The sequence below is a fragment of the Cottoperca gobio genome, chromosome 10, assembly GCF_900634415.1.
Source record: "Cottoperca gobio chromosome 10, fCotGob3.1, whole genome shotgun sequence".
In the NCBI taxonomy this organism is placed as follows: Eukaryota; Metazoa; Chordata; class Actinopteri; order Perciformes; family Bovichtidae; genus Cottoperca; species Cottoperca gobio.
This window is the reverse complement of record NC_041364.1, coordinates 7755581-7771718: the sequence shown is the minus strand read 5'-3', so window position 1 is coordinate 7771718 and position 16138 is coordinate 7755581. Positions and strand designations below refer to the sequence as shown.

The following is a 16138-nucleotide window of genomic DNA, read 5'->3' as shown; positions in this document are numbered from 1 at the left end:
AGCCTGAAAGGCAAGACCTCACACAGGTTTGACAGATAAAAGTCTCCTCACTTCATCGCTGTTTGACAATTTGCCTCCCAGAAAAGTTTCTCTCTCTCCTCCTCTCTTTCTTCCTCTCCTTCCATCTCACACGAACACACGCACACACACACACACACACACACACACACACATATACACCTCGATGTGAGTCCATCTTCTCTCCCCCTGTCCATCTGCCAGGGAAAATGGAGCCTCGGACAAAGGAGACAGAGGCTAACTCAGTGATCTGAATCAAATGGCAAGAGGAGGAGGGTAGCAAGAGGGAAAGAGGAGTGATGGGTGCCAGGGAAGGAGCAGGGGAGACGTGGGAGACAGAGGGGTGGGATGGTGAGGGGAGGCATGAGGCGCTAGATGTGAATTTCTTCTGACAGGTTGAAGTCTCCTCTGAGCTGACCCTCTGCCTGCTGGGAGCAATGTCTCCTGGATGTGGGCAGTGTGAGGCAGGAGAGAGAAAAAGAAGATATAAGAAGGAGCAATGAACTGTGATCATGGAAATGCCATACTGAATGCAGTTGCACCAGCAATGATCAATAGTGAGCATGCAGTTTATCAATTTGAGCAACACCAAAGCACAAACTCTTGCAGGAATGTGTCGGTATTCAATTTCCCAAGTTAGGTTAATACCACCATCACTCAGTGTCAAGTAGCATTATTGGTGTTACAAGCCATCACTTGAAATATAGTGACACAGAAGATACATCTGCCATCTGGGTCATTTTAAAATTTCATGTTCTGAAAAAAAGCGTATTGATTTGTAAGTAGTAACACTCCGGCAGGGCAGGCTGGACAAACACGGTGACAAGTGACTCCAGGGTTGAGAGAAGAAAAACGAGATAAAGAGGACAGATCATTGGTTTGAATGTCTGGGGAGGATGCTCCAGTGTCTGCAAGTTTACCAGAGATGAGCAAAAGAATGTTAGAGAGTTAGATGGTTGAGAAATGCAAAGAGGAGTATAGACAGTATTGATGCCGATGCATGATGCCAACTTCTTCCAGCGCTGAAAGAATTAATTAATCAGCTAGTCAATCAACACAAATATAATTAACATCCTTTTTTCAAAAGTCCAAACATCTGCGAGTTTCCTTCTCAGATTTGAATATTTTCTGCTTTCCCCTGTTTAATGCCTATGCCTATGCCTATTTTTGTTATTTCTGAAGTGTTGGCCCAACAAAACAAGAACTTTGAAGGCATCACTTTGCCTCTAGGATCTGCTGATGATCTATTCGAGGCCTTTTTTTCAGATTAATTTGTGATTGGAAAAATACATGACAGATAAATTGATGATGAAAATAATTATTAGTTGTTTCCCTTATTCACTGGAGAGAGAGAGAGAGAGAGAGAGAGAGAGAGAGATGGATTATAACAAGACTAAAGGTTTACAGACATGCTAACAGCTCTGTAAAGCTGCACTTTATTTGAGCTAATCTTAGCACGCTAACATACTCACAATGCTAATACTGTGTAGTAGGTAATGTTTACCATGGTCACAACTTACACTACTTAGTTTAGCATGCTAACATGACAACATTTGCTAATTAGCGCTAAACATAAAGCTGTGTTGGTGTTCATGGACATGTGATACATTTTGCAGGCATTTAGTCATAAACCACAATAATCCGATCCGTCTTGTAGATTTGATGACTGAGTACCAATTAAGAGAGCCAGCATGTGATTGAGGGCCGCACAGGAAACATGGACACATAAAACTAAATATATTTTCCATCTCACTTCATCATTAGACGGCTGAGTCGTCAACCGCAATCACTAACTTTAGCTAACAGCACTTGCATTGATGACACGGTGTCATTCCTGCAACTCGCCACTAGTTGCCATCCAAGCAGGACTTCTTTAGCAAGGTGTCACTCCTAACCTGACAGGCGCTTGTGAGGAGGGCGAGTATTAAACACAAACATTAAAACAGATTAAAATATATTGCATGCATTTCATGTCATTTTCAGGGCAGCACAAAATGTTTCTGTCTGCACTTTGAGAAACAATTCACTTGTCATACTATATGATGACTTTTCTTTTATGACATACTATATTAGGATTCTTTTCTTTTCTTTTTATGACATACTATACTGTGACTTTTAAAAACATTTTTTTACAACTTGTATTTATGACATACTATACTATGACATTTTTCACTACACTAAAAATAACATACTACACTGACTTTTTTCATGACATTTATGGCATTTTGTAAGACATTTTCTGTGGCACACTATACTATGACTTTTCAAAACATTTTACTATGACTTTTTTCTCACATTGTTAATGAAACTTTTTATGGCATTGGTCAGTGCGCCACATTTTGAGAAACTATGTTGCTGGACAATTGGAAAGCAATATTGGCAGATGTGTCTTGCGGCTGTGACACTCCATTCAGCTCTTGTGTTTTGCGTATAGTACAACATTGTTTTGTGACATGGTTGTATCTTAAAACTGGCCCAGCATTGCAGTCGATGGTCAGCTTATTTGACATACTTAAATACAGACACCAATAAGCTTTTTATAGCACACACACCTGCAGAACATTAAACAAGAAAATTCTTTCAGACAAATTTATCGAGACACCCATTGGCCATGAACACGCACATACGTGCATTTATCAAACTCTCATAAGATTTCGTCTCAGACAGAATTAGCTCAGGTAAAAAGGGAATCGTTGCTGTTGTCTCATCTCCATAATGTTTGCATATTCTCAAGTAGGTGGAAATGCAAAATGAAACATAATTATGTTGCTCTCCCGCTGACGACTGATCTGTCAGCGGCGTATTAGAAACGCGTCTGTGTATAGCATGGAGAAAGAGGGTGGGGAGAGCAAAGAGAACTTGTGTGGGCCCGGCTCATCTCTCACACTCTGACAAGGCTACTTACCTGGAGGTTGTGAAAGAATAAATAAGGAACAGGATAAAATAAATAAATAAGTAATACCTGCCAGCTACACACAACTGTACCCCTAAGCTCATTAGCTGAGCACACTTTCCATATCTTATTCCTAGTTCTAACATCCCAACCAAGACAGATCTCTCACCCTCGGTACAAAGTGCAATTACACCAGACCAGACAAATATAGCATGGGTGTATAATCTTTCTGAATCACCTGGAAAGTCAGGAAGATAAAAAAGCTGCCCTTCTTTATATCTGCAATGCTGGTTCCTTGTAAGTACGGGACTAGGTTGTCCTCTTACAGCATGTTTACTTTCAGCCAAGTACAAATTAACCTCCCAAGATCAACAATAAACCTAATTAGAGTTGTGTTGTGCAGCACACATCTCTAAACACAGATCACAGCTTGTTGAGAGATGAATCACCATCTGTCTTGCTGCACACTGGGAGGAGGAGAGACTTGCAGAAGATCAGTCCTAAGATTTGCAGAATGAAGCTTTTGTGTGTGCGTGCAGGAAGAGAGTGAAGAGAGGCCCTCGTGGACGCGAGGTTACTTCCCCATGTCGGCCTTTATGTCATGACGTCATGCTGCAGCAGGAAAGTGGTACATGGCACATGCAGGGAGAACACGGCAATGGATTTGAGGGGGGGGGCGGGTGATGGGAGGGGGGGGGAAGTGTAACGCTAAGAGGCTACGACAGGAACAGCTTTGCCCTGCCATTTGACTCTCACTGCTGGGACTCAGGCAGCCAGACAGGGAGGAACACACGGGTGTCGAGGCAGGAGAGTTAATACATCTCACATACGCAGAGTTACATTTTCTTTTTGAAATTAATGCTCTCACATTTTGATATTAATTATAAACTCAAGATTGCCAAAAAAAAACCAGAAGCAGGCACAATACTTTTTATTTTTTTTATTGTGTACAAGAGATGAATTCTGTGGAAAATAGTTCCCTGGTTATCGTATTAAATCCTTCAGTATCAAATAATAAACCAATTATTGGATTTCTACGCTTTCTTTCCGCGTCCTGCAACTTAGGCACAGGAGATGTGTAGTGACAGGGGAGATTTTAAGGTCTGAAAAATTGATTAAAAAGGGCAATTTTTTTGGGATATGTATTTTCTGACTGTAGTCATTTCCCTAAGCTGCCTTTGGACATGGCAGCATTATCACTTTGCCTTTGACACTGTGCAAGATAAAGCAGTGGGGGCACCGAGGTCCACATAGTTTTGCTTTTAAACATAGAAGCTGTCTCATTCATCTTGTGCTTCACACCCGGAGCTCTCTGTAATCCCGGTCCACACATCAGCATGGGGGCAGATATCTGACACAAAGTAAACTGAGGAAGTCATTCTGCAAAAACAAAAAGTATCAAGGGTTGATAAAGAAATATTTTATTACTTTTGACATGTCAATAAGTAAATGCATAAAGACAAAAGGACAAAGTATCTTTCAGAAATCAGTTTATATAACAAAGTGGTTATTATTTAGTATCATATTCCATTACATATTCTATGGAAGGACAGTGTGCATAACCACTTTTATTTTTTTCATGTTCTTAAGGATACAAATAAGCTTAAAATGTTACAAATATAAATGTTTCTTAAGACAATAAAACATACTCAATGACAACAAGGAGGGTAGGCAGGGATATGGCAGCTTTACACGTCACGGTCAGACAGGGTTTGTCAACAGTTATGAGCGTTGTTTGTTCATTCAGCCGCAATTGGTTTCCCCTCAAATCAATAGTAAGCACTCACAAAGTAGGAAAGAACAGGATATGTGGAACTATTTACCAAAATAAATACTTTGCAAATAGTTCACTCTGTTAGTGGCGACGTCGTGTTCAAACATCTCAAACAACTCTTCCTCTGCATGAGCAGAATATCTTCTGAGGTAAAGTTAGATCGCAAACTTTTTATTTTAATTAAAGCGCTTGCCACCGTCAACAACATGGCACCTTTTTTTTTTTTTTTTTTTTTTTTTACAGTTTTTCCGATAAATCCTTCATACCCCTGCCGCCTCATTCGTACAATTACCATGAGCACAAGTCATATCACCGGTTCAGGTTTGTTAGTCACAAGCTAAAAGACAATGGGATGATTAGCCCAAACACATAGAGGCCTGTTTTTCACACTAAAATTATGGAACAATACAGGTTCTTTTAACGCCAAACACTCCTGCTATTTTCTAGAGAAACACGTAATTCTGATTATTCTAAAAGATGGAATGAGAGGGGGAGGGGTACAACAATCACTTACAGGGATGTCGAGGAATGTTGTCATTGTAGAAGTTTCTCTTATAATCGAAAGTTGTCGGCGCAATTTTAACTGTTTTCAGCCACAATAGCAACAAACCTAAAGTTTTTCATCAGTTGTTCAGACTGTTGCAGGAAAGATGCATGATGGGAAACTTCTACAACTGCTAACACCGTAGCGCTAACTCATTACGCTCTACACAATGGCATCATGACAAAATATCTTTTTTTTCAAACTCCAAATAAATTACATTTTACAAAAAACCTTTTGAGTGTTTTAGATAAGAAATACCACATGACTATCACATCAACATCTCCTACTTTTGAATGGCAGTTCTTAATCGAATCAATGTTTATTAAACAACAGTTCAAATAAAATGAAAATAAAAACTCATTTTTATGTCTGTACAATCTTTCTCATACTTTGACAAAAAAAGATACCTGTACTCCCTTTGATATACAAAACTAAATACAAATTAAAAAAACTGGAATTTTCCATCATTGCATGGGGAGAACTGAGTTTTAACCAAAAGAAAAAAGGTTGGCACGTGTGAAAGAAATCTGATTTGATTTAATAATCAAGTGTCAGTCAAATTGTCAACCATAAACTACTGGTTGTTTCGGCGTGTGCAGTATTCAATCAGAAGGTGAAAAAACACCACATGTCCCAGCAGACATTGGTGTTGATGGAGAACTGATATTCAATACTTTACCTAAACTGCACAGGCATGGTAGTGTTGATGACAGAGGGCGAGTTGCGATTAAAACAAGGAAGTCTTCTCTCTCCCTGCTGAATGCAACACACCTTGAAACTCCTATCCACGCAGAATCCCTTATGCGGAAACCTCATTCTCTATGCTTTCTCTGTGCGACTGCTCCAACCATATATTCGCAGGAGAATTATTGTCTACTTAAATATGCAGTCTTCTCGGTGCATTGTGGGTGCACCTTGAGCCGAGATGATGTGTAAAATTGCATTTTTTAGAAGCGTGCGGGCCGAGAGAGGAGGCATCGTGAAACGGACACATCACAACCGGCACTGGCAGATTGTTTAAATGTAAAAATCTCCATCTATTCAGCCCAGAAGTCAAGCACACTGAATCCTATTTTGTCTGGGTTGCTGTCCGATTACTGAGCTGGCATGGCACGCACACACACACACACACACACACACACACACACACACTCGCCCAAACACACAAAGCCTAAAGCAAAGCTATGGTATTAGTGAAGTATCTCGTGTTATGGTAAAAAGGGTCACTTATGCTATTAGTGCTGGGGAATTGAAGAGCCTTTGGAGACTCACTTGCTAAGACAAGCATCATTTCGTCTTCTGTGCCCCTTAGTCGATTATTCCGGTCGTGCCCCCTCTCCATGTGGACTCAATGGTTGTTTTTAGTAGCATCTGCTTACAGTTTAGGGTAGTGAGGGGACAGGGCTGCCCTAGGCATGAATATATGAATAAATAGTTCACGTGAAGAAACCGTGTGACAGTGGGTCCTTACAGAAAAACAAAGCTTACAGCAAAGTTTGAACTATTCTGTACACTAACACCGAGCATCAGGTGTTTCTTTTTCCATGCTGAAAACTTTGTCGGTTTGAATAAAATACATCCTGTGGTTCATATAATCCTCAAAACATTTTGCATTTGTTCTACAATATACATTTACCCATTCAAATCTCAGCTGTGATTTTTTTAAGCCGCTTAACCCTGTTTTTATTGATTACACGTGTCCGTTAAAATAGTAACAAGTGTTATATTGTTGAACCAGATGTGTCCATATGACACTAGGTTTAACTTGGTTTCCTACCGAGCTTCTTTTTATTTATCTATTTTTTTTTTTCAAAACAGGGAAAACAGAATTTCTGGACTTTTCTTTTTTTAAGAGCAAAAAAAAACCAGATTCAAAAAGATTAATATTAAAAAATGTTGTTTTACCTTTTGCACAATCCACCTTCCCCCACTGACAACCTGCGTTACAGCAGGAAAGGTCAAAGGGTCGTGTTCGCGCCTCTCGGCGGTTATATGCATTTAGAAATGTGTCCGTCTCTCACGTTAACAGCAAAAGCGACCTTGGGACAGAGATCAGCACCCGGAGGCATTGGTTAGATATTACACAACTAAAAATAAAATGCATCCTGTCAAAACGGAGATTACAGTTTCGAGATTCATGAATCACACGCTCTGAAATATCGCCGCGGACAGGGGACAGCTCTTGTGGCTTTGTGGGCTGTGGAATGAAATTAAATGATTCATGTGGACTATTTGAAACATATACTAGTAAAACTGTCTTCAGCTTGGTTGAAGGAAGGATCGACAGAAACACAACAACATTTCAAGCAACCACTCCCTCTTCTGTGAAGAGTTCAGAGGATCGTTGAGGAGAACATCTGCAGGTTTGTTGCTTTGAATGAGGACAGCTGGCCCTCTGCACCGTGTGGTGTGTTTATCAGCTGATACGTGTACACTATGGTGCAGTCCGTCTTGCCTGTTTCACAAACACTGCATGTCTGACGGCAAAACTGTATTAAAAATAAAAAGAGAAGTCTGAGACTTGCAAATAAAACATGTCTTTAAAAACAGCAGCAGCAGCAAAAAAAAAATATCTTCATTTTATGAATCAAAACCATCCAGAGTGGACACGCACATTTAGGGTGATGAGAAAGTGTTGAATAAATATGTAAGGCATCAGATGAACAGCTTGAAAATAAAATGTGTGTGTGTGTGTGTGTGTGTGTGTGTGTGTGTGTGTGTGTGTGATGTACGGAAGATGCTCAAGTTCTGTGTGGATTCTTCAGATTTTTAGTTCCTGTGTGTGTGTGTGTGTGTGTGTGTGTGTGTGTGTGTGCGCTACAGCGAGGTTAGTCTCCGTCCCTCATTTAGATGTCTTCCAGGTCTCCAACTCGCAGGCCTCTTTGGCACTTATCTAGCGTCTTGTGGTAGGCGTGGGCGATCAGCGAGCTTGGTGATTTGCGTTGTGGCGTGAACGAGACCTTTCCAGGACTGCGCGTCGGTTGTCTGTTCAGGAAGAAAGCAAACAAAGAATGAGACTGAGAAAGAACAAGAACGTGTTGTTACATTGATCCATACTGACGCGCAGGAGCTCAACTGAAATGAAAGAATGTATAGAGAAACTAAGGGAGGCAGAGAAAGGAGATGGAGGAGGAGAGAAGAAACAACATGAAGCAAATACGGCTGATTAAGAGCAGAGCAGCAGGGGAGGACGGAGAAACAGAAGAAGCTGCTGGAGTTGAGGGGCTTGTGTCTGGTGTCATAGTAACTCCATTCAGCTCCTGATGCAGGTTTTCACTCAAGAGGCCCTCAACTCCTCGTAGAAGTGGCATATGCACAGGAGACGCAGTAAATACAAACAGGCAGGCACAAACACAAACAGCTAAACAGGTCGGGGCACAAGAGTAACAAGACTATAACAAGAAAGATTCTTTGTGAAATTAAACATGTTCGCTAAACCTTTTGATTTAAAGAAACAAACAAAAAGCAGGTAGAATTAAACGACAAGTGAGAAATAAAAGTTTAAAGTGGCTGCTGGTGATTTGTGAGAGTTAATGTTCCACTGCGGCTTGTGTGGTCAAAAAGCACTCTGGCTTTTCTCAGTTGCCAGTTCCATGACAGAGTCATACAAACACTGCCTCCCATGCAATCCAATCATGTCTGCCCAGAAATGCCCATGGCATCCGCCGGGCAGCCAGGTGGCAGGTGGGGCTGGACAGAACCAGGAAGCATAGCCATGGAGATGACTGCAGGCGCACCCACACATGACTCCCTGGTGTTTTTTAAGCGTGCCGCCACCACTATGCCCATTACTCAGTGCCAGCTGTAGGGTGCCAGGCGTCCCGGGCTGGGCGTTATTTAATGGCACTCGCTCCATCCATCATGTCAGGTAATGAGCTGAGAGTGACCGTGATGGCTAGGAACACATACACAAACATGTACACAAAGACACACACACACACACTCCCACCATCACAGTGGAGAACAGAGAGCACTCCTTCAGATTGGATACAAAGCATCATGCAGATGGTGCACAGGAGGAGAGAGGGAGAAAGAAAAGGAGGGAAGGAAGTGAAAGAGCGAAAGGAAGACAGATCGAGATGTTTCCCAACAACAACAACAAAAAAGCTATGAGAGGTTCTGTATTCGCTGCTTCTTTCAGTTTAACATACATTAATATGCAGTAGGTGATCTCTGTTCCGCCAGCGTGTCCAAAAACATCATCGCTACTTCTCTGTGCACTCGCTTTCTGTAAACAGGACTTATACAACCTCATTCCTTTCAAAACAAAGATTCATATTACACAAAAAAAGAACGGGGACAGCTTTGGGAAAAAAAAAAACCTAAAAAAGTAGATCAAGCACTATCCGTCCCTGCCAATCATTTGCAAGCCCAATTGCTGTAACCTCATTTCTGGGCAAGCAGTCTCCTTCAACCCTCAGTCCATCAGAGGAGCATGAAAAAGAGAGCTGGGAGAATACAGACTCTGTGTCTCTAATGCGGGGTCATCTCGTGCTACATCTATTACTGTAAAAAGGATGTACAAGCTGAAAGGATCAAAGAGAAAAAGCATAAAAGAAACAGACATAAATTAATTGGGAGTAAAAAATATCAAAATAAAGACGGGAACAATCCACTAACAGATATATACAAATGACAACTACAGGGGTTTGAAAATGGGCAGCACTAACACTGTTTTGTCCACTACATAAACACACATTAATACAGAAACCGCACCATTAAACCTTTCAGATCACTTTTTCCTTCCCATTGAAACACTCTGTGGTTTGTATCAAGTGATTTGATTACAGTAAACCCTAACCAGGCTACATTTCGCCATCAGCTCTCTGCACCAACGCAGGTTACTTATAGTTGACCTTGATGTTGATTCAAAGTAGAAGGGATACGTGCGTGACAACTGTGCATTTGACAAGCGCACGCAGTTGTTGTCGGCTTTGATACTTGAAGAGGCAGCCATTTGTGTGTGTGTGTGTGTGTGCTGTGTAAACTGTAAACAATGCAGACCATTAGTGTGACCACTTGTTGAAACCCTTCAGAAACATGTACAATGACGAATGAAAAGTGCCCTTTTGGCGGGGGGGGGGGGGGGGGTTGCCTAAATACATGGAGAATCTTTCGTCAAAGAGTTCACAAAAACAGGAGAACAACTACCAGCAAAATGCATCTCCCATCAGAGGATCCTTGAGCGGAGAGCTATTGGCTTCTCATAAAGACTTTTCTGTTCCTATCTTCAGGTGCATAAAAGCCCATATTTTCCCACCCCACATCAATCTATCACAACAATTGAACAAACAGCAGCTATTTCTACTGGGAGAGAAACATTACTACTAGCCTCAGCTGAATTGAACGCTTCAAGCACACACACACACACACACACACACACACACACACACACACACACACACACACACACACACACACACACACACACACAGGGAAACAAAGTGAGACTGGGGGATAGGAGGAGAGATCCACACAAAAGACTAACTCTACGGTTATTTGGAGCACTGATTGCAACTCTTTCTACTCGCAGCGGTTTTGATGGCTTCTTTACCTGCTTTTCCCAGCGGCAACATCTTTCCGAGTTACAGTAGGCGCGACACAGAGGAGCACAAGAACAGAAGAAGAAATTGACAAAAGAAGAACAGGTAATCCATGTTACAGCAGGGAGATGTTGGCATACTAGAGCTTAATTAAATGCTGGCACCGTTTCTCAAAATGTTACTAAATGCACTGAGGATTTCAGTGAGGGTGGGCAGATGGAGAGGGAAGTCACTGACACACACTCAAACTATCTCTTTCTCTCTCACACACACACACACACACACACACAGAAGGAAATCCATTTTTGCTTAAATGTTCAAGCGCATAAAAAGGGCTCAATGCACTGCTTTGAGGAAGTCACACACACACACTCCCCCTCTGTTTCTAACACACACGCATATCCTTGCATGTATATCATGATGATCTCTGCCACGAGGGAGAGGCTCTGAATAAGACAAGGGTAATAGGAGGAGGAGAGGACGCCAAGATTACTAAACAGCTAAGCAGAGGCCTTAAGCCGGCGCAGTCAACTCCAACCTTCTCCTGACTGTTTGGAGACCCCAGTGACATGTCATTTCATGTTATGATAGAGCCGCAGTTTCCCCAGTGGATTCCCCAAAAGAGATTAAATATCATAATGACTTTTGTGTTACTGTCATATTTGGCTGATTACGCGGAATTACATCATGATGTGGCTTTATGATCCGCAAAAGAAGGAAAAGCTGCCAGTCATCTATCAAACCCTTTCTGCTCGGGATACTTTGAAGCATTGCCTCTCAGTGGCCAGTATAAACAGGATTACACTACGCTAGTTAAATAGCGTCTGGGTAGCATCAGATCCTGGGTCAACATCTAAACATGGTACTCACATTCATCAAGGCCGCAGTAACAAGGTCAGGCTCACATAATCACCCGTCATGTGTGTAAATAGCTGCAGAAGGCAAACAGGATGCATTATAAGGCATGACTGCAGCTGCATCTATTTTAGAATATATTTGCGAAGCATGCATCCGCAGTCTTTTAAAGCTAAACACATTTTAATTTCTCAGACACGTCACTCCCTTTGTCTAATTCTCTCTCAGTGGCTTTTTTTGCACTTTATATTTTGATGAGATAAAACGTAATAAAAGGTGATTAAATCTCTTCTCGCTGCGCAACAACATGTTGTGTTTGCTTCGCTGTCGAAGGGTAGAGCGTCTGCAGCACTAGCAACAGCCGCAACCTTCTATCACCTCTTTTCATCTTCTGCACCCCCCTACCCTTCCCCTCTTCCCCTCTTCCAGCCTCCAAGCTACAGAGTAATGGAACTCCCTACACAGAAACAAGATACGGGGTATAAATGGGATGCAGAGGGAGAGAAGCTATTTCTTCCTACTGAAAGTTATGGGCCGGGTATCGCAAAACTACAGTCGTGGCAAACACAGCCCCTCGTTCACCGGTAAGAGTAATCACCCCAAACAAGGAGCGGGGGAGGGAGAGAATATTGCAACTGAAAAGAAAAGGTGACTTCAGTTGTGGAGAGCTGGAGGGAAGGACGATGGGGATGGAGAAGAAAGAGTGTCAGTGACCCTTTTCTATCTGATGTTACAAGTCACTCATTGATTTATACCAAGCAGCTGAAATGTCTACAAACCAAAGCATGTTAGAAGATTATTGCTTTCTGTAGGCTTATATGTAGGTTAGGCTCATTGTTTTTTATTTATTTATAGAAAGATATGTAGGTTCTTAAAAAAACTAAGGTTTTTCGTAACAAAAACGTTGACGAAATATATGATTATGTTTCTCTAATTAGGAAAAAAAACCCACAAACAAGCAAATAAGAAGTTATATATATATATAGTGTAATATTTGCAATGAACATGTTTTTTTTAATGAATTTTGTGAAACATATTTGAATCTAATTTCCATATATTTAAAATGTTTAAATTAATTATGAATTAATTTCTTCCTTCCTCCTCCCAATAATAATATTAATAATATCTTAATTATATATTAGTGACCCAACACACACACACACACACACACACACACACACCTACACACACACACACACACACACACACACACCTACACACACACACACACACACACACACACACACACACACACACACACACACACACACACACACACACACACACACACACACACACTTTGCCTCACAAAAGGACAGTTTTAGCTGATGTGTTAAAAATTTAGGGAGAGTTGACTTTAAATCTTATGTTTTATCTAATTTACTATATTGATATATCCAGTTTCTCTCATTCTGCCTCAGCAACATTTTCACTTATCGATTTCCTATACGTCCTAGAATGACTTTCACAAATTCCCCGGGTAGCAAACATGCTACTTTCAAAGACAACTGTTCCCGGCTCACAGATATAGGTAGCGAGCCAACACACAAGGATGCATCTGTGCTCCTTATTGTCAAAACACGACGTGCCTTATGGCTGCATTGTATTCAAATCCGTGGAGGTTTGGAGAAACTGTTCTCTCCCAAGTTTAACTGTTTATTACCTGTAGCCTTTTCTTTTCTTTAGTAAGTATCACCTGAAGGAGGGGCGTGTAGAGATGTCTGGGGATCTGAGAGCGTGGGTGCTTGATGTGTATTGATTTTCTTAGCATGCCATAGCAGGCAGAGGCCATCAGAACAGCAACGACAGAGGGAATGCCTAAGACAGGCCTGGATAAACATGCTGAGGCAAGATGCAGAAATTCTCCCACTCTCTGTGTTTCTTACTCCCTTATGCGCCACACTGTCTCGCATTTTCTCCTTTTCAATTTTGTTCTCCTGCCCTCCCCTACTTTCCTCTTTTTAATCCCCCCTTATTACTGACATTACCGCCAATGTTTACTGCAAAAGAAAAGGAGCACTTGTGATTTCTAGACGCCCAGGAAGCACAGAAAGCAAATCTAAACACTGACAACAAGTTCTAACTTGAAACGGACACTACATCTCATAGTATTCAGATTAGGCATGCGTGTATACAAGTTCACGTTCCTGCTTGACAGTTTGTATACGCCATTTGGAGTAAAAGTGAGTTTAAGTGACACTCTGTTGAGATAAACGGTAATGAGGAGAGGTTCGCCGAGAGCAGGGTGGTCATAACACATGCGATCGGTTTTGACAGCGCAGGGATGTGGTTAATCTTTCCACGCTTCTATCACCACTCTATCTCAGTTGGTACTGTGATGTGCATGCTTGGCAATACTGGTGACTGACCCAGATAGTGACTGCAGCCATTCTTTCCCCTCTTAACAGCCCCTCGCAATCCCCCATCCCTGGATTCTATTTAAATTCCAGATTCTCTTTGACAAAAACTGGGCCGCGCACCGTCGCTCAAAAACGTGGCGGAAAAAAGCGTTTTCTTTCTCCCTCATTGCAACGAGCCCCATCTGCCCTCGTGTCGCTTTTATTGTCAAGACAAACTGTGCAGAAATGCAGCCACGTGTACACAGCATATAATGTGCACACACTCACTTACTACCACTTAATAACCCCGCGGAAAAGAGTTTGGTCCGAGAGCAATGTCTCTTTACTGCTCGGCACATAATATGTTTCAGGAGAGTGGGAAATCGCTGCACATGTTCGTGTACAAATGCGAGGGATGGAAAGCACTAGTCTATCTTCTCAGTGGGTAAGCTTTGACAGGTCTCTACCAAGGACATCACATCAGGGGAGAAGAAAAGAGGTTTTGCGTGTGTGTGTGTGTGTGTGTGTGTGTGTGTGCAGGTAAGAACCTGTGTGTACTATATGCACTTTAAGCTCTGCATGAATCTATGCGTGTGGTAATCTCCAAAAAGAAATCCATCATTCTCTTTGAGACTCGGCTAACGTTTGTTGGGTTTTTGATTGAAAACAACAAGCCTGACAGACTACCGGTAGCACAGATTCCTCACCGGGCCCCTCAGGTTCAGAATTCTTCCTTAAAATATCTCTGCTAGACCCGATTCCTCAGTCACGGAACAATGCCTCTTTGCATTCTGGGATGCAGCGGAGGCACACACAGTCCAAATGAACAGTTATATGAAAACACTTTTGCGATCGATCAGTGCCTGAGGCAAAACTCCCATTCATGATTGTCCTCTCAGCAGTCAAGTTTCAGAAGGCAAGCTTAAACCTAAGTATAACCATGAAGGAAAAACAAATATCCTCGAGAGTAAATTCCTGAAAGTGCTAAGCACTGCCGGCTGTTTGAGTTTACGTTTCACTTTGACATTATCTCCTTACTTTGGCGCAACACTTAAGTATACAGTGTAGCTTAGAAGTCGAGTGGTATTAGGATGTGCGGTACATTATGTGCCGTACAGAGAGCAGGAGCATCACCACTACATTTAAACAACTCTAGAGCTGCAACTAGCAGTTCTTTTCTAAATAAAAGAATCTGTAAAATACTTTTTAAATGAATAGATTCATTGTTTAGTATATAAAAGCACCAGGAAACTGTGCACAGGTCCCGTCACAATGTCTTAGAGTCCAAGGTGACATCAGCAAATGTTCTTGTTTTGTCCAAACAACAATCAAAAACCCCCCAAAATATTCAATTTACAATATTGTAAGACGAGGGGAAGCATCACATTCTCACATGTGACCACCTGGAAGCTTAAAAAATGACAAACTATTAATTAGTTATCAAAACGGTTGCATATTTCTTCTCAATCAATTAATCAAGTCATCATGTCGTTTTAATTGTTCCTTTCGTCAGGTCCACATTATGCATGCGGTGTCACTAGACTGAAGCGTTTGATTTGGGGCTCCACCAGCAGCCTGACACTTTGACCACAAGGCATGCAGGAGCCATGGAGAGCACAGATGGGGCCTGTAGCAGAGGGCTGCGTTTCACAGGCCCGAGCCAGCAGAAACAGTAATCCATCAGTCCAAGGCACTCTGGTGCCTAGGGGGGCCAGTCACTGACCCTATAAGACTGATTGGGCCTCTGTGGGGGACCAGACCCCCCGACTACATGGACATCAGTGTCTGGCTCGCTCCACTGAGGCTTGATCTGAACTGGACCGAGCCAAAGCAGTGACCTGCTTCCATTTGGATTCTGTAGAGGGAGCTATCTAGATCACAGATAATGTTCTGCAAAGAAATGTACAGTCTAACATTTTTCATATTTTATATCTTGACTAAAAACCCATTTACGTCAAATCCACATTTGTCAAAACATGTCAACCTTCTGCCAGAAAATATTTATAACTCCTGTCCACGCCGAAACTGATACAACTCTATTACTATAATTACATTGTGCTGTAGTTAATACAGTGTAAAACTTCAGATTAAGCGATAGGAATCTAATTATTCTAGCCAACGGTCTTCTGAGCCGACGAGGTCAGAGACGGCATCAGCCAGACGGGCGGCTGG

General features: G+C 41.9%; 1 protein-coding gene across 1 annotated transcript in view; it reads right to left on the bottom strand.

Annotated features, from left to right (window-relative positions):
* Positions 1 to 4311: 4311 nt before the first annotated feature.
* Positions 4312 to 16138, bottom strand: part of diaph2 (diaphanous-related formin 2) — a 351346-nt gene continuing 339519 nt past the window's right edge. The window contains exon 34 of the mRNA XM_029442178.1: positions 4312 to 8214. Within this exon, the coding sequence (XP_029298038.1) occupies positions 8150 to 8214 (65 nt within the window). The 3' untranslated portion in view covers positions 4312 to 8149. The remainder of the gene's footprint in view (positions 8215 to 16138) is intronic.